The sequence below is a fragment of the Brassica napus genome, chromosome C2 (genome assembly GCF_020379485.1).
Source record: "Brassica napus cultivar Da-Ae chromosome C2, Da-Ae, whole genome shotgun sequence".
NCBI lineage: Eukaryota > Viridiplantae > Streptophyta > Magnoliopsida > Brassicales > Brassicaceae > Brassica > Brassica napus.
Window position 1 is genome coordinate 1,801,846 of NC_063445.1, and position 23,806 is coordinate 1,825,651.

Here is a 23,806-nt window from a genome sequence, read left to right on the forward strand (position 1 = left end):
TCTGTTGCTTTTTAAAATGATCAGTCTGTGATTTATCTCTCACCTTTGAAACAAACTGCAGTTTAAAATGCGGGAGGCGAAGATGTGCAACGTTCTCTGCCGGGTCACTCTTGATTCTAAGACAGCCAAAGCGTTCAAGAAAAGATCGATGATGAGTACCGTGTCAACATGTAGGGACCCAAAAATAGAAACTTTTCATTCGTTTCCTTGTGTCAGTTTTTTTCTTACGAGTCTTTCTTGTTTGTGCTATGCTAGGATCCTCGACAACCTTCCTCTTGTGGTTCCGATTGAAAGAGGGGATCAGGGCTCTCCACCTGTTGTTTATCAGCTTGGCTATCACGTTGGTCTTAAAGGCCAATATGAAGGGGTGAGTAGGTTTGTGACTGTCAACAGTGTTTTTAAATGGTTTTCTAAATTGTGTGTTTGTATGCACAGAGCAAAGAGCAAAAGTACTTTATGCACAATCACTTGGCGTTTACGGTTCGATATCACTTAGATATGCAAACTGATTCCGCAAGGATTGTGGGATTTGAGGTCAAACCTTACAGGTTCGTTTCTTGTACCATAATCTAAATGTTTCGTCAGTACTGATAGTTTTTCCTTTGGTTTGTAGTGTTAAGCATGAATACGATGGAGAGTGGAGTGAGAAGGCCCGTCTGACGACGTGTGATCCTCACAAAAAACGCCTGGTTGTTAGCTCGTCCACCCCTCAAGAAGTTGAACCGAAGAAGGAGATCATCTTCACTTATGATGTTGAATTCGAGGCAAGTATATGTGTCTTTATAATAAGTGCTGTTGGAGAGTTCTTGCTCTCAATACTTTTTCTGCTTTCCCTCTTGTTCAGGAGAGTGAAGTGAAGTGGGCATCTAGATGGGACGCTTATCTTCTAATGAGCGACAACCAAATCCACTGGTTCTCCATTGTCAACTCTCTGATGATCGTCCTGTTCCTGTCTGGTATGGTGGCGATGATAATGCTGAGGACACTTTACCGCGACATTTCGCGGTACAACGAGCTCGAGACTCAAGAAGAAGCTCAAGAAGAGACGGGATGGAAGCTTGTCCACGGCGATGTTTTCAGACTCCCCGCCAATTCGGATCTCCTCTGCGTCTACGTTGGCACAGGGGTCCAGTGTTTAGGCATGGTGTTCGTCACGATGATCTTCGCGATGCTCGGGTTTCTCTCCCCGTCGAACCGTGGTGGTCTCATGACGGCCATGCTTCTCCTCTGGGTCTTCATGGGACTCTTCGCTGGCTACGCTGCTTCGCGTCTCTACAAAATGTTCAAAGGAACTGAGTGGAAGAGAATCGCCTTCAGAACAGCTTTCTTGTTCCCTGCGGTTGTCTCATCCATCTTCTTTGTCCTGAACGCTCTCATCTGGGGACAGAAGTCATCCGGGGCCGTCCCCTTCGGAACAATGTTCGCCTTGATCTTCCTTTGGTTCGGCATCTCGGTCCCTCTCGTCTTTGTCGGAGCCTACCTCGGTTTCAAGAAACCACCGGTTGACGACCCGGTGAAAACCAACAAGATCCCAAGGCAAATCCCGGAGCAAGCTTGGTACATGAACCCGATCTTCTCAATCCTCATCGGAGGAATCTTACCGTTCGGTGCAGTCTTCATCGAGCTCTTCTTCATCCTCACATCCATCTGGCTCAACCAGTTCTACTACATCTTCGGGTTCCTCTTCCTCGTCTTTGTAATCCTCATCGTCACTTGCGCCGAGATAACGGTAGTGCTCTGCTACTTCCAGCTCTGCAGTGAGGACTACCTTTGGTGGTGGAGATCTTACCTCACCTCAGGCTCATCAGCTCTGTATCTCTTCCTCTACGCCACGTTCTACTTCTTCACAAAGCTTCAGATCACCAAGCTGGTCTCGGCGATGCTTTACTTTGGGTACATGCTCATCGCGTCTTACGCGTTCTTTGTGCTCACAGGAACAATTGGGTTCTACGCTTGTCTCTGGTTCACAAGGCTCATCTATTCCTCTGTTAAGATCGATTAGAGGAAGAAGAAAGGTGATTATAGTTTATCTTCTTTTAATTAAATGGTTTTGTTGCAAAAAAGAGAGTTTTTAATATATCTGAACGTTATAATAGTGTATTTTGTTTGATTTGTTAACACACATTTGTCAGTTCATTTCATTCCTATGTGCGAGTTATATTTATTAAACGTTTTATTATGAAAGAAACGAATTTTAAAACGTTTGATGATTTCAAACGCTAACTCTTCCAACGATCATAAACGCTTTGTAAACAACATTACGAATAAGATCCTTTCCTCCCCAAGCAGTCTCGAGCTCTTTGATCAAACTCTCCGGTAACAACTCCACACCTTTCTCTCTCGCCGTAACAATAGCCGACCACGACTTAAACATCCTCAAGATCCCTTCAAACGACGTCGTCTTAGGCATCTCGAGCATCAACGGCTTCCCTTCCGATCCCATCCCCACGCTCTCGAAAGGAAACGGCAACGCTCCGTAGGCGTCGAACACGTGCTGAATATTCGGATACTTCCAATACGGCAGCGTTTCGGCGTGGAAACGGTACTGTACCTTGTCGAACTCCGGCGACACCACGACGTCGTTGTATCCCCATACGGCGATGATTCCTCCCGGTTTACGGAGGACGCGCTTTGCGACCGCGTAGAATCTCGGGAGGTCGAACCAGTGCACGGCTTGAGCGACCGTGATCAGATCCACCGAGCTCTCTCCTCCGATCAGCTCCACCATCTCGTCGTCGGTCATCGTCGACGGCGTGTGGCGGTAGTCGATCTTGGGATGCGGCGTCGCGAGCTTCAGCTGCGATTCGCTGATGTCCGTCGCTATGACTCTCTCGTAGTGATCTGCGACCTGTCCACGTGGCAAAACTAGTCAAAATGGCAAGATCTGATGCTAAAATGAGTCAAAGTTAATGAACATCAAAGTACTGACGGCGAGAGCTGCTTGGCCGTTGCCGGTGGCGGCATCCCAGGCTAAAACGTGGTGATCCGTGAGACCGGCGAGCTTGGAGAACCATTCCGATGGGTAATTAGGTCTGGCGTCTAGGTATAGATCAGCTTGTTTATCAAACAAACCTGCCATTTTTCTCTGTGCTTTGATTGTTTTTGTTCTTCCTCAAATAGAGATGACTCACTAGTCATATATAGTAAGTAGTCTCTTTGGCTTGTGGGAATCTTTATACATGTTTTGCACGCACCTTCGTATTTTTTTTATTAGATAAGAGTAAAAGTAGCTTTTGAGCACATTCTGGTTACTCAATTGTTTAACTAGTTGTTGATCTCGATTACGATTTTTTTAAGTAGAAAGATGAAAACGTTGACTCTTTAGCTGGCAATGGTGCTTTAGGATTTGTGGAATTGAAAGCTGGTTGATGAAGAAACACGTCACTGCTTACGCTGTAAACAAGTAAATGTCAAGTGGAAAATCTACAAATCTTTTTTCGAAAGTCCAAAAAGGAGTTTCTTTTACACTAAATTAAGTCTCTTGCTTTGAGTGCTTTCAGATCCGAAGAGTAAATTCACACCATGGAGACACTAGAAACTGAGAAGCCTCTGCTGAAACCAATTTCAGAACATACCCTGGACATGACAAGGCATCACGGAAAAAACGCTGTCGTTTCTATTCTGCTTCAGCCATTCCAGTGGCTGCAAATGCTGTCTTCTAGGCTAAACCCGAGCTTTGTTGTAGGCGTGGTCCTTGTGTACGGCCTAAACCAAGGCTTCTCAGGTTCGATATTCAAAGTCGTCACGGACTATTACTGGAAAGATGTACAGCAAGTGGAGCCGTCGGTTGTGCAGCTTTACATGGGATTGTATTACATCCCCTGGGTCATGAGACCCATCTGGGGTCTCTTCACCGATGTTTTCCCCATCAGAGGGTACAAAAGAAAGCCTTACTTTGTGGTGGCTGGTGTTCTCGGTGTGGTCTCTGCGGTTGCACTTGTGGTTTTTGGTAAGGTGCCAGCTGCTTTGGCTTTGAGCTGCCTCTTAGGTGTCTCTGCGGCTATGGCCATTGCAGAGGTGGTGATTGATGCGTGTATAGCGACAAACAGCATTAATATCCGGTCTTTGGCTCCTGATATACAGAGTCTCTGTATGGTTTGTTCGTCTGCTGGTGCTTTGGTGGGTTACGCTACTAGTGGAGTCTTTGTTCACAGGCTTGGACCTCAGGTTAAGCTTTCTTCTTTTTCTTATCATGTTTTTTTATTTTACTTTTCTCATAGTTATAATGTTCCATTATTTTTGATAGGGAGCATTAGGGGTATTAGCATTGCCACCTGCAACGATTATCATACTTGGTATTTTCTTCTACGAGAAAAGATCTTCTACTGTCCTTATACAGAAAAACAAAAAGGTGAGAGCTCTGCCTGTAGTATAAACTCTTTTGATTTCTCTCACTAGCATTTGCGTTGTGTTTGTTTGTTTCCCATCACTTCAAATTTTGATGAAACGTTGAGCAATCATTGGAATGTTCTTTCAGGAAGCAGATGGCTTAGGAGTAGCGGTGAAAGGAATGTACAAAACAATAAAGTACCCTCAAGTATGGAAGCCATCACTTTACATGTTCATATCGCTAGCTCTCAATATCAGTACTCATGAAGGCTACTTCTACTGGTACACTGATCCTAAAGCTGGCCCCGCCTTCTCCCAGGTTGGTTTTACCAGTCTCGCATTAGCCACAAGACTATATAATTGAAATGAAAAATATCTGAAGAATCTCTCTGTCCAAGATATTGTTATGGAGAATAGAGATTAGTGGTCATATGAACTTGTTTTTTGGGTATAAACGCAGGAGTTTGTGGGCATAATCTACGCGATAGGAGCATTAGCATCGATGTTTGGAGTTCTCATATACCACAAGAAGCTCAAAGGCTATTCCTTCAGGAACACACTCTTCTTTGCACAACTCCTCTACGCCTTATCAGGAACGCTCGACCTCGTCTTCATCAAACGCTGGAACATTCTCCTTGGGATACCAGATTCCTTCTTTGTGGTAACAGAAGAATCTTTCTCAAGGATCATAAGCAAGATCAGGTGGATCCCTATGGTCGTTCTCAGCACGAGGCTTTGTCCTCTGGGAATCGAAGGCACGTTCTTTGCTTTCCTCATGTGCATTGATAGTTTCGGACAGCTTGCTTCCAAGTGGAGCGGAGGGTTCGTTCTCCACGCTTTTGGTGTCACCAGACACGAGTTTGGGAACCTCTGGCTCGTGATTCTTCTCAGGAATGTCATGAGATTCGCTACGCTGTGCTTCGTTTTCCTCGTTCCGGATTCTGATCATTTGGATGATCTCGTTCCCTCTGAAATGTTGCCAAAGAACCAATCAGAAGATGCTGATGATGATATTAAACTTCTGCTTTTGTAAAGGTCTCGTGTACAATGTTTCGAACACTAACTACATGTCGTTTTTGATATTTTAGAAGAGAATACACGCAGCTAATTTCGAAAAAGAGCTTGTAGTTTTCACTTCTTATATGGAATACACGCTGTTTTATATCACTATCAAATGCCACGTGTTAAAGAGAAAGAAACTCTCCGTTATTTTACTCTTTAGCCCCCTAGATTCTTGCTTATTTTTTTTTTTTTGCTTTTGCTCTCTGAAACAGTGACACTTCGTCTTCTTCGTCTTCGTCGTCTCTAACCATCGAAGTCAATCTACCACTCGAGGATGGTAATCGATTTCTTCTCCTACGTTAGTTTAATCGATTCCTTACTCAATCGCGTAGAGAATCTAGCATAGTATCAAATTCGATTTCGTTTCTTTCAGAGAAGTTAGGGATTTCGATTTGTTTTGAATCTCTCAGCTCTTAGTATGCTCAGACTTTTCCTTGTTGCGTAGGCTAGTAACCATAACGGTAGACACACCATCATCTTGCTGCAAAACTCTCCAAGCAGAGCTACGAGGACGTTTATGGACTATGATTCTATAGGCCAAGCTATGGATGGTAAGCCTTTAGTTTATAGTTTTCTTATGAGCTGATTGATGTATATAATGAGTGATGTGTGTGTGCTTTATTCTGAATAGCTATGTATAGTTTACTTGTTATTGACTTTGGTTATGATTATGCTGAGGTTTTAGTTTGTACTTATTTGTTTCTGTGAGCTGCTGAGATGGTCAATTGTGTTATGAGCTGATGGATTTAACTGTGTGCTTGTTATCAACAGGTATTTGCGGCTTGTACGAGAGGAAGTTGAAGGAGATTAATCCATCTCTCAGGAATCTTAGCTATGACATTGCTGATCTTTACAACTTTATGGATGGTTTTGCTGACATGAGCGCTTTGGTGTAAGACTCTAGCCTCCTTCCTCTCTCTCTCTCTCTCTTTGATTCTTATGCTCGTTTTCTCGTCCATCAGTTTGCTGAGTTGAGTGTCCATGTCTAGAACACTGTCAAATTCGCATGACGTGATTATATATTTGATAGTCAGTTACTTATTCATTACTACCGTTACGTTTTCTGAAGAGTTGAAACGTGACTCGAATCCAATAGGTTCCCATGTTGTATTTCGTTACGTTTTTTGATGTATTGTTACATGTAAGTGAATGATTGTAACAAATTTCACAAGTTATTTACTGATTTACAATGCAGGTATGAACACTCGATGCATGCGTATCTGCCATATGACAGGCAGTGGATTAAGCAGAAGGCGTTCAGCCATCTCAAGAGACTTGCCAATGGAGGCAGATGATTAAGACATATGAGGCCACTCAATGTGATATATTCCTAATGCAACAAGATATGATTAAATAGTGTGTTGTGGTCCTTGGATTTGTAATAACAGAAGTGTAACTTTAAACACCAACATTGTGAAGAAATTATAAAGAAATTTAATAATTTAAACTTGGCTTCCAAATATTTTGCATAAACCTTCAATCAATAAAAAAAGTATTTAAGGTTAAAAAAATGCATCAAAATCTTTGGCCAAGTTAAAAAAAGAAAGAAAAAGAAGAGGGTCAGCAATCAACAAAGGGAAAAGCATCAGCCATGGAGATAACTTGATAACTCAACTCCTTATGAGCCTTCTGAACAACTCTCTCCTGTGCATAGAACAGCATATAACACTCACACCCTCTCACCACCTCCTCTTCAACCTCATTGATCCACGCGTCATCGCATCTATACCACAACCCCTTAAGCCTCAGGTAAGTCACATAGTGACCAGACGCCAGCATCCCCGAGTGAGTCACAACCGCAAAGATCTCAAACTCCGAACCATCATGCTCGCCTTCTCCGTCGAACGCAAACATCCTGTTCCCGAACCTCTTTCCGATGATGGAGGAAGAGAGGTAAGGAGACATGTTCAAGCGGAAGGGATACTGCAAGTAGCTGTCGATTTTCCTCGAGGCTTTGCGGGTGAGGGAGTGCTCGAAACGCTTCACGTGCAGGCAGAGGAGCGGAGGGAGTCTTCTTATGGACATTTGCTTCGAAGACTCTCTCTTGTCTCCGCAGCTTCGGCAGTTCAGCTTCTGGTCCGGACCTAGCTTCTCCGACCGCGTGAAGAGGTCTAAGCACCCGGAGAGCGTCGGCATCATCGGCGAGTTCACGCTTGGCTCACCACTGTTCCTGCTCTTGGTCCCTTTCGCTGATTCTAAAGTAAGCGAAATGTCGATGAAGGGGTCGTAAGTCGTTGATGTTGATCCGCACGTTGTGCACGTGACATCTGATCTTAATAGACCAGAGAATGCTCTGTGTGTAATACACTGACACTCCTCATGATCTGCTCACCAAAGGGGACAAAACAAAATCAAGTTCCAATCTTGAAAAGTTTCATAAAAAAAAAGGTTCCATCAAGAAACTGAAAATAAAATAGATTATTTACCTTTATACAAACACTTAGACTTGCCTTCATTCTCATGAATACAATCAAGTAACGAAATAAAGAACTCGTGAGAGTCTTGCTGCTCATAAGTAGCTAGATTCGTCGAGTGCTGCCACCAGCTTCATCAACACAAAGATCAAATCAGTTACCTAAGCAATAATGTCTATGACGACGATCAAACAAACTAACAAACCAAACATAACCAAACCTGTAAAGCAAATGAGCAGGACTATAAGGAGTCCGATCACCAGAGAACATAGCTGAGAAGATAACGTCGAGATCACAAGGCAAACACAACATACCCATCGATCTCCTAGGACAAAGATCACGGTTATGCTGCCCACTCAACCAAAAGTTCCTCAGCGGAGGCGCGTGAACTAGCGCTTGCAGAACAGCGTTCATGAAACAAGTGCTTCCCAAGTTGTTCAAACCCCTCAGGCCCAATGGGTAAGACCACTTCTCCCTCCGATCCACAAGGAACTGCGAGTCAGCCAACAACCTCCTCTTCTTGCTCGATCTAACACCACAACCGCCAACGCCATCACTAGCAACAACAGCAACGCTGAGAGAACCAAGTTTTGACACGAGGAGGTTGTCGAAGTCGGGGTCGTAGACTTGATCTACGCACGAGGAGCAGTAAAGCTCGGATCTTTCGACGTCGATTGCTAGATCGTGGCCTTGGTTGGATCGGGCGTGAGAAAGGAGGTGGCTTGAGCAAGATAGGGTGCGGCAGATCAAGCAGATGTAGAGTTTGTGGTGATGAGGAACAGAGCAGTGAGTGCATCTGGGAGGTGTTTCAGGGAGTTTGATCTTGATTCGTCCGTCGTTGAGGGGTGTGAACATGTTCTGTAACGATTTGTAACCATCGGTGCCGTGTCTAAGCTTGTAATCAGATAAGTGGTTGCAAGGATCGGGATGTTTCATGAAAACAAATTTGATTTTGGAGAGGATCTCACAAAGAATGAAACTTTTTTTATTGGTGTGATGTTATTTAATCAAATCGAGGTAGAAATTTTCGGATCATTTGTTTAGGGATTGATTTTGATTTTGATTTTGATTCATTTGTTTTTGTTTTTATGAATCCACTAGATGAACGGAAGAGAAGATAGAAAGACAGAAAAAAATTTGGAAAAAAAATATCTATTTCTCTTTTTGGGTTTTTTTTTTTTATTTGGTCCTGTAAATCTTTAATAATCATTAATGTAAATAACATTTTTGTCGTGGAAAGTATATTTGAGTAGACCGACTTAGCATGATTCTAAAAGACTGCACTCTGTTCCACGTCTTGTGCTTCCCCCCCAAAACTTGACCTAGTTTTCCATAGGACCTTCTGAATGGAAGAGAAGGTCTCTGGGAAGATGATTATGGTACAATGCTTTCATTGATTGGTCTAGAACATTTATTCATTCTTGTCTAGAAAGATGGGAAACAAAAAGCTGGGAGACTAGGTCCCCTTCTGTGATAATAATACAGTTCATAGTAATGATGAACAATGAACATTATACTTAAAAAGGTGAAAAAAAGCTAAATGGTTTCTGAGTTTTGGAAATGCTACAAGATCATTAAAATGAGAAGGTTCATATGAATCTTCCCCCTCATGGCAGTATTAAACAAAATCATTTAAGTTTCTCTGGCGGTTATCTCACAAAATGTCTTCGTCTTCTTCCAGTTTTGGCTGATTATTTAAAGTACAAGACAGAGAGAGAGACTTGCTTGTCAGTGGAAAACATATCCTCCTCCAGAGTGTTCAACCTCCTGAAAATGGAAACGGAAAAAAACATACATTCTTGCTTCAGGGGTGATGCTGGAACACATGGACACAAGATTTTGCTGCAGAAAGATATTACTAACCTGAGGAGGGGGTAAGGACGAAACCCAATCGGATGCATGTGTTGGGAGAAGCCCCAAAGTGTTGAGCTGCGAAAGTGAAATATCTTTGTATGAGAAAACAATACTTGATAATTATTATTAGTCCGTGTTGCCTTAAGAAGAAAGGAGAAAGGAGCAAGAATGAGAGAACAGGAATTTTTATTACCTTCCAGATACCCAAAGCTAACCCACCAAGGTTTAAGGCAAGAAACACTAGTTTGGGCATAAGTAGCTCCACCTTGTTGTCCTTGAATGGCTCAAAAACTGTACACAAGAGAAAAATGTAAGGATGCAAGCTTCTGGACTCAAAACAATGCACAAGAACGAGATATGTCAAGTAGTAAAATAACCAATTATATAAAAAATGGTAATAATATACCGCCCTAATATCCCTCTCTAAGTGGTTCTATTCATCTCTTATTCAGAACTAAATGCCACTCCACATACATGAGAGAGTGTTTTATTTTCCATCTTAATTATAATTATTCATTTCAAGTAAACAAGTCTGTTTTTTTAACTGCTTAGCCTGATAAAACATGATTCCTCTATTGTATATCACTGAATGCACATGATGATGATGTTGATGACAGAGACAGTTGTTATAAATTTCAAAACATAGTATCCAAAGTAAAGGAAACTGCACATTGTAAATCAAGTAGAGTCAATCTAAACACACCATTTAGCACCCTATACTCTCTAGTAGAGATGCTCATCAGTTTAATAAAAATATCATATATAATGTGGGATGACTAATGTGAGTGATGAATCAAAGGTTAGGCTTACTCTTGCCAACACTCTGGAGGGCGCTGAGAGGCTGCCAAAGAGCAGAGAAAGTGATACCAATGCTGAAGAGATGAACAGTGTTCCCAGCCATCCACATCATGAACCCCATCATCATCAGATTCTTAAACGGTGACTGCGCTACTTCCCATGCTTTCTGCTCTCATTCCATCAACCAAAAACAAAAAAAAATACAAAACTTTATTCATAATTCATCCACATCAAACCCAAATCTACATCACCAAAACAAAAACAAAAAGTTTCCTTTTTTTATATATAATACATCAGAGATTAAAGAGTCAATGGCTTTAAAGAATGCGACTTTGAGATTTGAGATTAAGTAACCTGAAGTTTCCAATGAGCTTCAGCGTCTTTCTTCTGGCGGCTCGTTGCTGAATCATCCTGGAAACGAATCCACAATCAAGTAGCAATTACAAAAGTCAATTCCCGGTACGAATTTCAAATTGAATCCAATACCTGTTCGGGAGAAGCACGAGAGAAGCCAGGTGGATCGAGGATGTCGCGGGAAGATGGAACGGTGGATTGATCGGAGAAATCGACGGCCCATCTCCGGCCAGCACCCATCACTGCTTTGCCTTTGTCCATGTTCCACCTTAGCTCTTCGATCAACGAGGGAGATAGATATCGAAGAAGAAGAATGAAGAGACGACCTAGATCGGATCCTTTATCTTCTTCTCATACACCTACTTCAGATTTTTTTTTGTTTCCAGGAGAGCTAAACCCGTTTGGTTTGGATCCTTTTAACCCGGATCCAGCTACTTTACGGATCTTAAATTCCATTATTAGGCTTTCCCGCCGCAATGCTGCAATTTGTTTAATGGGCCTTTTACCAACCCATATATTGTTGGGCTTCCCAACCGTTTACAGGTTCGGTTGAAAACAGACACAAACGTAATCTCATGGAATGTAATGTGGCAACTATGAAATTCCCACAATGCTATAAATCAGCTTCCTAATCTATAACTAGAAGTTCAACTAGAAATTGACCTCCGCACCCGCACGGATATCAGTTATCACATTTTTATAAATTGATATTTGTTATTTAGATATTTTTAGGTTTTTATACATCAGAACCGAACTCATCCAGATTCACAAAGACTCAACTCAAAACTCACACATAAATATATAATATTCAAGCGGATCTAATTTTTAAAAAAAAAAGATATCCGAAAAGAAAAATTTGTATCTAAATGGATTACCAATTTTTATGCCTAAATGATTTTATAAATTAATAAAAATGACTATTTCTATGTGTTTGGCTAAATTAAATAAAACATAAAGAGTTTTTTTTATTTAGTAAAATAATTATATGAAGTGAAAAATTAAGTAACAATAAATGTAATGCATTTTTATTATTTTGATTTAAGTTATTATTTTATTCATAAAAACATGTTTTTGAATTATGTTTTTGGCTACGTAATTTTTGACTCATTGAAACTAAAATTAAAAAAAAAATTAGTAAAATAAACTAAACCGAACGTTTTACCATATGCAAAACTCAGTTATTTTACATTTTAGCTTTTATAATTGACACAAAGTTAATGTTGATTAACTAATAAATAAAAGTATACACTATTATTATTATGATAATATAATTAATGATGTGATGTATTGTTAAGGTAATCTAATTGATGAAATTGTTAAACTGAGTGAAATATGGAGAAATAATTAATATAATTATATTAATAAAATTACTAAAAGACATTATACTTCTTTTTTTATACCCCTAAACATGTTTTTAAACAATTCTCATTTTTACTGTTATTCATTTTTCCAAACAGTTCCAAAATGTACTTGAGTTTTAATAATATAGATAGATAGATAGATAAATTATATTAATAAAATACTAAAAATATATTATAGTTCTTTTTTATACTGTTTTCCATGTTTCCAAACAATTCTCATTTATATTTATATTCATGTTTTCAAACAGTACCAAAATTTACTTCAATTTTAATAATATAAATAGATAATTGATATTCAATTACAAAACCACATTTTTCTATTTTAGATGTATAGTTTTTTTTTTTAGAATCCTTACCAAGATATTCTCGTATATTTTTCGAAGTTCATAAAAGAGAGAGAAAAGTTGAGAGCCGAGAGCCACCGCAAATAAAAACAAAGATTTTTAAAAAAGTATATACTTTCTTTAGACCTATAACTACAAACTTATTATAATCATTATTTTGATTTAAATTTTGTTAATACCTTGTGATATACATGCAACTATATAAATGAATTCGTGGTGTGACACACGATAACTTATTTATTTACACTAGTATTTTAGTATACTCAACGTCGATGTTTGAAAACTTATTTATTTACACTAAACATATTTGCTTTTGCATTATACTTATCTTGATGACTTGATGATGTAGCACATGGTTCTTTTCTTGAAAGAGGGGTCGTGATAACAAATGTTAGAATTGACATTTGCTGTTTCTATAGTAAATGAATAGTATATCAATCATCCACCTTCTATTGATACAATATGGTTAAATCAAAATTATAATGTAATTAAGTCCTTTCAATAATGTAGAGGTTTCTTTCAGTAAAAAAAAATGTAGAGGTTTCATATTTGGAACCAACCAACGAGAAACATTATTGACACGTCAAATATTCATACAAGTTTTTAATAATATCGACCACGATTTTGGTGAAAGCCAGTAAAAAATTTCTTACCTTTTTCTCTAACATATAATATATGATAAGCGGCTATATTTGTAACCTACCCTGAAATGGAATGATGAACTCTAATGAAATCATTTTTACCATCCATTTTTTTAAAGGTTGCGACACTAATTTTACAAACTAACTTTCTATTACAAACTGAACTCAAGCAATCGGAGAGTAGGCAAGTGAAACTACATTCTCCGAACGGTGAACTTGGACGGCTGACGAATTTCCAAAACCCACATGATTATGCGATTAGTCGTTTTCTAAATTTCTAGATAATTAGGCTGCAGATTCCAGCTTTCTCCCACTGGCACTACATAAAGATTCTTCATAAGAATCTTAATGTTTTGTTCCCACTTGTACTCATTATACTAATCGAATTTTGTTTTTCGGAAAATGTAACCAGGCCCACCCATGCAACTAACTGAGGTTCCTGTGGACTTATTATCTCAATCATAGATGAATGTTTTCGGTTACAATGACACTCAATCATTGCGTGCATAGCGTCTAACTTTGAAATATCTTACGATAATTTGCATGTAACTGAAGAATAGTTAATCTACCGAATGCTTACTGAAAATGATATAAAATTAGTTGTTGAGAATTATTTCGTGAAGCAACACCTCTTTTCTCAATTAATACAAACATATGATATGTTACTTACATGTATACGCATAAGTAAAGATCGAATCAAGTGATATGATATGAAATAAAGCATTGATTTCATTCTGTTGGATACTTCATTACTCTAAATGTATTTAGTTTAAAAGCACCCTTACCTATTGCTTGTATAGTATTCTTAGTAATAGGAGACTCATCAGACTTGCCAAATCCAATGTTTGGCCAAAATATCATGATGAAAACTAGTGATACTACTCTAAATGTATTTAGTTTAAATCACCCTTAGCTATTGCTTTGTATTGTATTCTTAGTAATAAGAGACTCATCAATTGACTATATATGCCAACCGCCAACGTCTGGCCGAAATATCATGATGAAAACTAGTGAGACATCAATTAAAGGACTAGTAATAACATGTGTTATCGTTGGAGATGCAAATAATTGAAACTTTATTTTATGTCACAAATTAATATATGAGCACCATACACATCCATGCATTATTTGGCACCTACTAGGTTTACTACTCACGTAATGGAATATCTATCCAATTATATTGTGCTTGGTGTGTGAACGACAAAACACACAAAAATAACAATAATGCTCCTTTGCTAGATGATGTGTCGCTATCCAACTTGTTAGTGAAACGATTGGAGTCCCCTAACTTATGTGATATGTGGATGACTGGATTGCTTCTAAAGTTTAACAACCTCCACTAGAGACTTTCTTGAGCCTGCTTATAAAGGACCAACCATTGTCATGCATTGAGTCACACTTTTTATTATTGTAAGGGACAAAGAAGAGAGGGAGAGAAAATGAGCTCTGCTAGGAATGTATTGAATATCATAATAATCATTTGTGTATGTTTCAACTGGGGTAGTGCTAATGGAGCTCAAAAACGAGAGAGTGGAGAGATTTTAACTCATACTATAGAACTAAGCTCTCTCTTCCCTTCATCATCATCACCTTGTGTTCTTTCCACCAGAGGTAGTATTTTCTTAGTCAATTCAATTTATGATTATTCATTGTGTTTATGCTATATACATACGGTAGATAAATATGTTATTCGTATGTCCTTTTATATATTTGTCGTCCTTATTATGTAAAGATCATATGGAGGTATTGTTTAATATCAATTAAGTTACAATCACGGCCAAATTACTGCCAGTAAGGCACATGATTATTAGATGTGTAATACATGCTTGATTGAAAATATGAATACTTTTGCTAGCTAGTTAAGTGAGTTAATTAATATGAATACAACTCTGTGACGTTGACTCCAATAATTGACATCACAATGAAATTTTCTATTTTATTTTCTTAGATAATATATGAATAATACATCAACGACCACCATAATACTAATGTTTATTTTTGGAGAATCTGTATGCATTTTTGTTGTTGTGTCTAACGTGAACTTATCTACTCAGCGTCTAATACAAAGTCCTCACTGCACGTGACGCACAGGCACGGCACGTGCTCGTCTTTAACCAGTGACAAGGCCACGACGAGTCCAGACCATGCAGAGATCCTCAGACTCGACCAAGCGCGCGTAAACTCAATCCACTCAAAACTGTCCAAGAAGCTCACAGACAGAGTTAGACAAAGCAAGTCAACGGCTCTACCGGCTAAAGACGGGAGCATCTTCGGATCAGGAAACTACGTCGTTTCGGTCGGAATCGGAACACCGAAACGCGACCAGTCTCTCATCTTCGACACAGGAAGCGATCTGACGTGGATTCAATGCGAGCCGTGCGTTCAAACATGCTATTCTCAAAAGGAACCAATCTTTAACCCGTCCTCGTCTTCCTCGTACTACAACGTCTCGTGCTCTTCGGCCGCGTGTACTTCTCTCTCTTCAGCTACAGGTTTACTTTTTGTTAACCGGTTTTTCAATTTTAATCCGGTTATGTTAAACCGGTTTCCCAATTTTAACCGTTTTTTTTCCCGCCGAGATTAGGTAACTCTGGAAGCTGCTCAGCTTCGACGTGCGTCTACGGTATTCAATACGGCGATCAATCCTTCTCCGTCGGGTTTCTCGCGAAGGAGAAGTTCACGCTAACGACCTCCAACGTATTCGACGGCGTTTACTTCGGATGCGGCGAGAACAACCAAGGACTCTTCACCGGCGTCGCCGGACTTCTCGGACTCGGCCGTGACAAGCTCTCCTTCCCGTCGCAGACTGCAACAACATACAACAAGATCTTCTCCTACTGCCTCCCTTCCTCCGCCAGCTACACCGGCCATCTCACCTTCGGAACCGCCGGAATCTCCAGATCCGTCAAGTTCACTCCGATCTCCACCATCACCGAAGGCACGTCCTTCTACGGCCTCGACATCGTCGGGATCACCGTCGGAGGTCAGAAGCTAGCGATCGCTCCCACCGTGTTCTCAACTCCGGGGGCTTTGATCGACTCCGGAACCGTCATCACTCGTCTCCCGCCGAAGGCTTACGCGGCGCTGAAAGACGCGTTCAAGGCGAAGATGAGTCAGTATCCGAGCGCGTCGGGGGTCTCGATCTTGGACACGTGTTTCGATCTCAGCGGGTTAAAAACGGTTACGATTCCGAAAGTGGCGTTTTCTTTCAGCGGCGGCGCGGTTGTGGAGCTTGGATCGACGGGGGTTCTATACGCGTTTAAGATGTCGCAGGTTTGTTTGGCGTTTGCGGGGAATAGCGATGACACTAACGCTGCCATCTTTGGGAACGTTCAGCAGCAAACGCTGGAAGTTGTGTACGATGGTGCGGGCGGGCGGGTCGGGTTTGCTCCAAATGGGTGTAGTTAAAGCTTAAAAAAGGGGTGGATTTAATTATATGGATTTGGCATTAATTAGCTTTATCCGTTATTCAAGTGTGTAATTGGGCTGAAATCGTTATGGGCCTGTGAAGTAAAGTGTACAGAAATAAATTTGTGTGGATGATACAACAAAACAGTTATACCTTCTATTGGAGAAGCTGTGTGCAAATTCAAATTAAAAATTTCAAACTGTTGAAAAACTCAATTTCTTTGGGCATTGTCTTAACATTGCATACTTTGCAATTGACTCAGGTCAGTGGCATACTTTGCAATTGACTTAGGTCAGTGCTCAGTCAATTATTTAGTGGGTTTAACAATACAACCCCTTTAGAACGGCTAGACTTACATACTCTGAGACTTGGAATATAGACACAGAATGACATTTAACATTTAGTGGAATATTGGTTATAAGCACGCCAAACTTGAAAACTTGGGAGTATAGAGCCACAACCACATAATCGTATGTCGTTGACTATTACAACCCCTATAGTACGCACGCCAAAGTTAAGACAAAAAACGAAATGGCGTCGTCATGTCCATTACTTATCTGATATATATGTGGTAGCAAAGAGCTTAACCGGCAACACATATTTGTTATAAAATAAAACCAATCAATTGCACGTAATTGAGCGACAATTTAAATAACATTGCTGTGAGGAATAGCAAAATGAGCTTTGCTAGGAATCTGTTGAATATCATAATACTCCTCTGTGTATATCTCAACAGGGGTTTTACAGAGGGAGCTCAAGAAAGAGAGAGTGGAAGAGTTGATTATCATACAATCCAGCTCAGCTCTCTTTCTCCTTCATCCTCTTGTGTTCCTTCTTCAAAAGGTAACTAACAAGTTTACTCTATTAGGCGTCTTGTGGGTCTTTTGCTTACATGAGTTTCTTGCTCAGAATATGATACCAAGTCGTCGCTGCGCGTGGTGCACAAGCACGGCGCGTGCTCGCCTCTCAGGAGCGGCAAAGCTGTTAAACTCGACCGTGCAGACATCCTCAGACGCGACCAAGCACGAGTGGACTCTATCCACTCAAAGCTGACAAATAATTTGGAAGACCGACTTACACAAACCGGTTTACCGGTTAAGGACGAGAGCAAGAGCAAGGAAGATCTCGGTTCGGGGAGCTACATCGTGACAATCGGAATCGGAACACCTACACACAACCAGCCACTGATCATAGACACTGGCAGCGATTTGACGTGGACAAAGTGCAGGCAATGCGGTAGATCCCGTAGATATATAAGTTTAGCTTGCAACTCTAAAAACAAAGACATCTTTAATCCTTCATCGTCTACTTCCTTCAACACAGTATCATCTACATCTCGAGTGTGTAGTGATGATATCAGATCCACAGGTTCGATTTTTACAGTTTTTTTTTGTTACGTTTAACCGAGTTTTAAATTTTTATCCCCTCGATTAGATATTCCCTGTTCGGCGTCTCGTTGCTGCTACAGCATCGACTACAATGATAACTCGTCTTCCGAGGGATACCTCGCCGAGGATAAATTCACCGTAACGACCGCTGATGTCTTCTCCGGCATTCACTTTGGCTGCAGTGAAAAAGAGGCTAACATTAACGACAACACTGCTGGACTACTCGGCCTTAGCAGCCACGTACTCTCATTTCCTTCGCAGACAGCGAACAAGTACAATAATATATTCTCTTATTGTTTCCCTTCTCCCGACAGAACCGGCCATCTCACCTTCGGATCCACTGGAATCTCTAGTTCCGTCAAGTACACGCCGATCAAATCCTTACCAAAAACGCACTTATATGGTCTTGATATAGTAAGCATCACCGTGGGAGGTAAGAAACTGGAGATTCCATCAACCGTGTTCTCACACCCTCGTGCTATAATCGACTCCGGCACTGTGATCACTCGCCTCCCTCCCAAGGCCTATGCAGCATTGCGAGGCGCGTTTAAGGAAAACATGAAGAACTACACGACTGCATCCGCGGTAGAACTCTTGGACACGTGTTACGATCCCAAAGGTTTCGACACGATGTCTGTCCCGAAAGTTTCGTTCTCCTTCGGAGGCGGCACCACCGTGGAACTTGGCTTAAATGGGATTTTGTATCCGTTGAATGCATCGCATGTTTGCTTGGCGTTTGCAGGCAATGGCAACGATGGTGACTTAGCCATCTTTGGGAGCGTCCAGCAAATGACGCTACAAGTTGTGTATGATAGGGCGGGTGGACGGATAGGTTTTGCTCAGAATGGTTGTAGTTAAAAAGAGAGGAAAAAATGGTTACACTTATTTTAAGGATTTGGCACAATCATTAAATATTATTTAAGCGTGTAATTTGAGTGAGCGAGTGATAGATTGATAAGTATATTTATTAAACAGTTTTACATGTATATTACAAAATAACAATTACTGAAAATATATAATAATCATATCTTTAAAAATATAGTTTGAATTCATACACTATACTGGATTTTGAGTATCCAAGCACATAGATAAAATATTAGTAGTTATGAATAATTTTGATCCGAATTATTAATTATAGGTCCAGTAAAAAACTAAAACTAAACAACATATTCAGTAAAAGCTAACTAGTTGGCGTGAAGATGACATTTGTAGCTGGTAATAATCAATAAACCTCTTTTTATTTATTCACAAAACCAAAGTTCAACCTATGACATATTCCACATTGTGATCTTTGTGTTTTAAAATCTGACTACTCAAATATCACTTACAGCTAAGATAAAATTGTTGATCCAAGACAGTGGTGGTTCCCACTCTTGGTTACATCTTCTAGTCAACTCTCTAGCGCTCTGCAGTAGAATCTTGGTTCAGAGAGACTTACATTTCTGTGTTGATGGAAAGAAAAGGATCAACAGACTGTTTCACGCCACTGAAGATACCTGCCATATGAAAGCACCTATTTTACGCTACTGTTTGGCAGTAGGAATAGTCTTATCCTTAATTAAGTTAATAAAGTACAGGTCCATGGGCTCATTTTTAAGGCCCATGGTCAATGTTGATGGTTAATAAAACATTAAAGTCAAACCACCGGTTAACGAGCGCCACGTGTCAGTATCTGTCAACGCGCCATTGGTTAAGCGGTTTTTGACTTGTGTGTGTTCGTTCTTCTGTGATAAGATCTTTCTACTTTCTATAATTACCATGAATCGTTCGCCGGAATATGCTCTCGAAACGTCGATCAAACACGTGAATCTCTCCCCCATCATCATCTTCTTCTTCTTCTCTCTCCTCGTGATTCTTTCATGGAAGTTTCAGGCTAGACGAGAACATCCCGAGCAGATTTACCTTTTGAAATTTTCGTGGAAGAAGCTATGGGATATCTGGATTTGGCGTTGTCGTGTTCCAACCCGACGCAGACCGTTGAAACTCCGGCGAGCGGCGGAGGTCTCAGGTCAAATTCAATCTCATAACCGCCTCTTGATTATTTGATTCTAGCTGTGGTTTCACTTTTGTTTTCGATTGGAATTGGATCTACGTATCTCTCACGTGATTGATTCTGTTTTGATCATTTGAATTCTTATCGAGGATCTTCGATCGATCTTGTGTTGTTAACATGATTCGGTTTCAGCCAGAACGGAAAATTCAGCTATGGATACGCGAGCTCCGCTGGGAAGAGATCGTCTATGGAAGACTTTTTCGAGACGAGGATCGACGGTATCGATGGACAAATCGTTGGTTTATTTGGAGTTTTTGATGGTATGTATATGTTTACCTCTCTCAAGAAAACTAATCTCGTCATCAAACTATGATTTCTCCCCAAATCATAAGTTTAAATTTATTTCTCCCCAAATTGGTAGTCGGGAACTTAATTATCCATAGACCATGGTTTTAATCGATTTACTAATAACCAACTAAGTTTACAATTTAAACTTATCGAATTTTAGCACGAAGTTATAGTTTGGTGAGTATCTGATGCTATACGATAGTTCTGATAGGGAAATAGATCGTTCACCCTATGAATCTTGATGGTTCACTTGTGCCATGAGTCATGCATGACCTTAAGATTGGTTCTGGTAGTGCTTGTAGGCTTAGTTTTGGGATGACTGTATACTTGTTGTTTTTGGCAGGCCATGGTGGAGCCAGAGCAGCTGAGTATGTGAAGCGTCATCTTTTCAGTAATCTAATCACTCATCCAAAGTTCATCTCTGACACCAAGTCAGCTATAAGTACACTCCCTCAAGAACCTGAACAAACTTTTTTTTTTAACACAATGTATTTATCCATGCTGCGGTCTAATTGGCGTTAATTTTTTTTTTCCAGCTGATGCTTATAACCATACAGACTCTGAACTTCTCAAGTCAGAGAATAGTCACAATAGAGACGCTGGTTCCACTGCCTCGACGGCTATACTTATTGGTGATCGTTTAATTGTTGCCAACGTTGGTGATTCAAGAGCTGTTATCAGCAGAGGCGGAAATGGTAGTTAATTTGTTTAGTACATCAGTTATGATTGTTTATTTATTTTGTTGTAATTATTCAGATGATTTTTTTTTCTCATGATTCTGTGTGGTTATAGCCATTGCTGTGTCAAGGGACCATAAACCAGACCAAAGTGATGAGCGTGAAAGGATTGAGAATGCTGGTGGGTTTGTGATGTGGGCAGGTATGTAACAGTTGTTGTTGGTTCATACTTTTTCTCAATAGATAGTCTTAAATGTATGTGTGTTTGGTGTTTGCTTTCATTAATTGAATAGGAACTTGGAGGGTTGGAGGTATTCTTGCAGTTTCTCGTGCATTTGGTGATCGTCTTCTGAAGCAATACGTTGTTGCTGATCCAGAAATCCAGGAGGCAAAAGATTGATGATTCTCTTGAGTTTCTGATCCTAGCAAGTGATGGGCTATGGGATGTTTTCTCTAATGAGGTCTGTAACGTTTAAATTGCTTCTTTTACTTAACCTCTATAGTTGTTAGTTGTCACAATCTTTATATTATGCAGGAAGCAGTTGCGATGGTTAAGGAAGTTGAAGATCCAGAGGAGTCAGCGAAGAAACTTGTGGGAGAAGCAATAAAGAGAGGAAGTGCAGACAACATCACATGTGTCATCGTCCGTTTCTTGGAGACAGCTTCATCAAGCCACCCCAGCTCCTCGTCATCCAACGAAGCTAATCTAATGCCGCAAGTTGGAGAACTTAAGATCTCATCCAGTGAAAGTAAGCAAGATCAGGTCGACTCAGAGGACATCATCAGAGTGAATAAACCAGATAATGCACACTTCTGAGTTTCCGATAAGGTACATAGCGTTCCCTCAAAAGACAGCAAACAAACTCACAGATCCTTGATTGTGGTTGGATTTAGGATTACATATGTATTTAATATGAAATGTATGTTTATGATTACATCTATACATTTGGATTTAACTCTTCATTTAGGTTTGTGTTTGTAATTTGTAACTTAAATCTTGCTAATTTTATATTTAAATATTGGTCTTCAAAAACAGAATATTCTTAAAACTCATACATCACATTCAAACAGGTTTAAATTCAGGTAGTAACGTACGCTAACATGCTGGAGACAGTAATAGAATCCTATCAGACACTACATAAATATATTAAAAGATAGATAAGTCGGAGGTTGTCCTAAAACAATCCAGATTTCTTCTTCTGACCAGCTAATCTTCATCTTGACCTCTCTGTTCCTTCATCTTCCTCTCCAAACTCTGAACCAAGTCTTCAAGGCACCCGTCTACTTCTATTCTTTGATTCTTGGCCATCAGTTTCTCCGCGACATCAGCTGGAGCGACATTTGTATCCTTAAGCAAAGACTCAACTTCACCAAACAGAGGATGAGAATCAACATCCAAGTAGTTCTTTGCAAGAACCTTGAACGCCTCGAAGCTACAATAAGACAACTCAATATGCATATCCATTCTCCCTCTCCTGATCAAAGCCGGGTCTAGTTTCTCCATATGATTCGTCGTGAATATGATAATCCTCTCTTGACCACAAGCCGACCATATACCATCTATAAAATTCAAAAGCCCCGAGAGCGTGACTCTGCTCTCGCTTTGTTCCTTCTTTTCACTATCTTTCTTGCTGCTCAAGTCATCACCATCTCTCTTTCTTTCTCCCGTTGTTAGGTCTAAAGAGCAATCAATGTCTTCGATCACGATAATCGACTTGCTTGATGTCGCGGTGAGGAGCTTCCTCAACTCTGAGTTGCTTTTAATAGCCGTGAGTTCGAGATCATAGATGTTATAGTTCAAATGGTTTGCTATAGCTGCGATCATCGTGGTTTTACCGGTCCCTGGTGGTCCGTACAATAGGTAACCCCTCTTCCAAGCTTTCCCAATCTTCTTGTAATACTCTTTCCCATTTCTGAAGGCCTCGAGATCGCTCAGAACTTCTTCTTTCTTCCAAGGATCCATAGCTAATGTCTGGAAACTCGCCGGGTGCTCAAAATCAATGCGTCTCCACAAGCTTTTCTTGCTAGTGGTATCCCAGTTGAGACTAGGGTTATTCGTGAACAGCTTCATCTTCTTGGTCGTGGCCTCGATGGATATCCCTTCTTCCACCACGTAGTTAATGTAAGATCCGGTTACTATCTCCAACCCACGTCTATGGAAAGTGAGCTTATGTGTTCTGTCTCCATCGTGATCAGTACCAGTCGTCACAAGCTCCCACCAGACGTGTACTCCTTGGTACACATCTCTGACTTTAGCCTCGTCGCGTTTTAAAACTAGACCTTTGCTCTCTTTGACCTGACTCGCCTTGAGCTTATGGGCTTTGTCGATTGCTTTGGCGCCAAGGTAAGTGTCGATGGCGGCGAAAGCGTGGTTGAAACGGTACTCTTCGTACTCTGGGAAGCTGATGACAACGTAAGGAGAGAAGAAGTTGATGATGTGGTCGGAGAATCTTTGGACAAAAGAGACTTGTTGGAGTGTAGACAAAAAGAACTCTTTGATTGCGATCTTGAGGTGATCAGGGAACATTTGCTGAAAAGTTGCCCAGAGGAAGAACAAACTTGCCATGCTCGAACCCATCGTACCTCCCATCATCATCAAGACACAAGTCTCTGTTTGAAAATCTCTTTTCTTGGATTTGGATTGGACTTGTTCGAGTTTGGTGTGTAGATAGCTCCGTGTTACGGTCTTATTTATAGACGATATACTCGGAAAGCAATGTGAGTCCACTCGAGTCAACGTGGTCGGTTCTAACAAAAACAAAATATCAAGACAAATAATTGAAGCCTTTGCTTCTTTGGTAAGGTTTAATGCTGCATTTACCCAACAAAATATA

General features: G+C 40.4%; 8 protein-coding genes and 2 pseudogenes across 10 annotated transcripts; 6 read left to right on the forward strand and 4 right to left on the reverse strand.

Annotated features, from left to right (window-relative positions):
• LOC125581754 overlaps nucleotides 1-2,202 on the forward strand; it is a 2,752-nt pseudogene extending 550 nt beyond the window's left edge.
• On the reverse strand, nucleotides 2,161-3,185 carry LOC125581410 (putative methyltransferase DDB_G0268948). Its single transcript, XM_048746789.1, has 2 exons — nucleotides 2,930-3,185; nucleotides 2,161-2,848 (listed from the first exon to the last, which is right to left on the reverse strand). The coding sequence occupies exons 1-2, from the start codon at nucleotides 3,077-3,079 to the stop codon at nucleotides 2,213-2,215; spliced, it is 786 nt and encodes a 261-aa protein (XP_048602746.1). The 5' UTR covers nucleotides 3,080-3,185; the 3' UTR covers nucleotides 2,161-2,212.
• On the forward strand, nucleotides 2,807-5,499 carry LOC125581409 (probable folate-biopterin transporter 6). 3 transcript variants are annotated; one of them, XM_048746786.1, is made up of 6 exons: nucleotides 2,807-3,043; nucleotides 3,344-3,403; nucleotides 3,501-4,167; nucleotides 4,247-4,351; nucleotides 4,478-4,648; nucleotides 4,790-5,499. In XM_048746786.1, the coding sequence occupies exons 3-6, from the start codon at nucleotides 3,523-3,525 to the stop codon at nucleotides 5,360-5,362; spliced, it is 1,494 nt and encodes a 497-aa protein (XP_048602743.1). In that variant the 5' UTR covers nucleotides 2,807-3,043; nucleotides 3,344-3,403; nucleotides 3,501-3,522; the 3' UTR covers nucleotides 5,363-5,499. The 3 variants fall into 3 exon arrangements, with proteins under 3 accessions (XP_048602743.1, XP_048602744.1, XP_048602745.1); XM_048746787.1 differs by having other exon boundaries at nucleotides 2,813-3,043; nucleotides 3,301-3,403; XM_048746788.1 differs by lacking the exon at nucleotides 3,344-3,403 and having other exon boundaries at nucleotides 2,833-3,043.
• Nucleotides 5,500-5,550: 51 nt separating this feature from the next.
• LOC125581412 (enhancer of rudimentary homolog) lies at nucleotides 5,551-6,838 on the forward strand. Its single transcript, XM_048746791.1, has 4 exons — nucleotides 5,551-5,668; nucleotides 5,837-5,942; nucleotides 6,163-6,283; nucleotides 6,587-6,838. Exons 1-4 carry the CDS (start codon nucleotides 5,666-5,668, stop codon nucleotides 6,684-6,686), a joined length of 330 nt encoding a protein of 109 aa, XP_048602748.1. The 5' UTR covers nucleotides 5,551-5,665; the 3' UTR covers nucleotides 6,687-6,838.
• LOC125581408 (ubiquitin C-terminal hydrolase 22-like) lies at nucleotides 6,803-8,980 on the reverse strand. The gene is made up of 3 exons (XM_048746785.1): nucleotides 8,026-8,980; nucleotides 7,818-7,936; nucleotides 6,803-7,715 (listed from the first exon to the last, which is right to left on the reverse strand). The coding sequence occupies exons 1-3, from the start codon at nucleotides 8,739-8,741 to the stop codon at nucleotides 6,952-6,954; spliced, it is 1,599 nt and encodes a 532-aa protein (XP_048602742.1). The 5' UTR covers nucleotides 8,742-8,980; the 3' UTR covers nucleotides 6,803-6,951.
• Nucleotides 8,981-9,202: 222 nt separating this feature from the next.
• On the reverse strand, nucleotides 9,203-11,194 carry LOC125581411 (ER membrane protein complex subunit 4-like). Its single transcript, XM_048746790.1, has 7 exons — nucleotides 11,142-11,194; nucleotides 10,944-11,084; nucleotides 10,812-10,868; nucleotides 10,470-10,623; nucleotides 9,853-9,950; nucleotides 9,669-9,734; nucleotides 9,203-9,572 (listed from the first exon to the last, which is right to left on the reverse strand). The coding sequence occupies exons 2-7, from the start codon at nucleotides 11,070-11,072 to the stop codon at nucleotides 9,534-9,536; spliced, it is 543 nt and encodes a 180-aa protein (XP_048602747.1). The 5' UTR covers nucleotides 11,073-11,084; nucleotides 11,142-11,194; the 3' UTR covers nucleotides 9,203-9,533.
• Nucleotides 11,195-14,477: 3,283 nt separating this feature from the next.
• Nucleotides 14,478-16,733, forward strand: LOC125581414 (aspartyl protease family protein At5g10770-like). The gene is made up of 3 exons (XM_048746793.1): nucleotides 14,478-14,768; nucleotides 15,212-15,649; nucleotides 15,742-16,733. The coding sequence occupies exons 1-3, from the start codon at nucleotides 14,597-14,599 to the stop codon at nucleotides 16,563-16,565; spliced, it is 1,434 nt and encodes a 477-aa protein (XP_048602750.1). The 5' UTR covers nucleotides 14,478-14,596; the 3' UTR covers nucleotides 16,566-16,733.
• Nucleotides 16,734-17,081: 348 nt separating this feature from the next.
• Nucleotides 17,082-18,993, forward strand: LOC125581413 (aspartyl protease family protein At5g10770-like). Its single transcript, XM_048746792.1, has 3 exons — nucleotides 17,082-17,409; nucleotides 17,476-17,934; nucleotides 18,001-18,993. Exons 1-3 carry the CDS (start codon nucleotides 17,244-17,246, stop codon nucleotides 18,810-18,812), a joined length of 1,437 nt encoding a protein of 478 aa, XP_048602749.1. The 5' UTR covers nucleotides 17,082-17,243; the 3' UTR covers nucleotides 18,813-18,993.
• Nucleotides 18,994-19,692: 699 nt separating this feature from the next.
• LOC111202790 lies at nucleotides 19,693-22,010 on the forward strand (annotated as a pseudogene).
• LOC111202789 (AAA-ATPase At3g28600) lies at nucleotides 21,990-23,644 on the reverse strand. Its single transcript, XM_022695731.2, has one exon. The coding sequence runs from the start codon at nucleotides 23,566-23,568 to the stop codon at nucleotides 22,180-22,182; it is 1,389 nt and encodes a 462-aa protein (XP_022551452.2). The 5' UTR covers nucleotides 23,569-23,644; the 3' UTR covers nucleotides 21,990-22,179.
• Nucleotides 23,645-23,806: the final 162 nt, after the last annotated feature.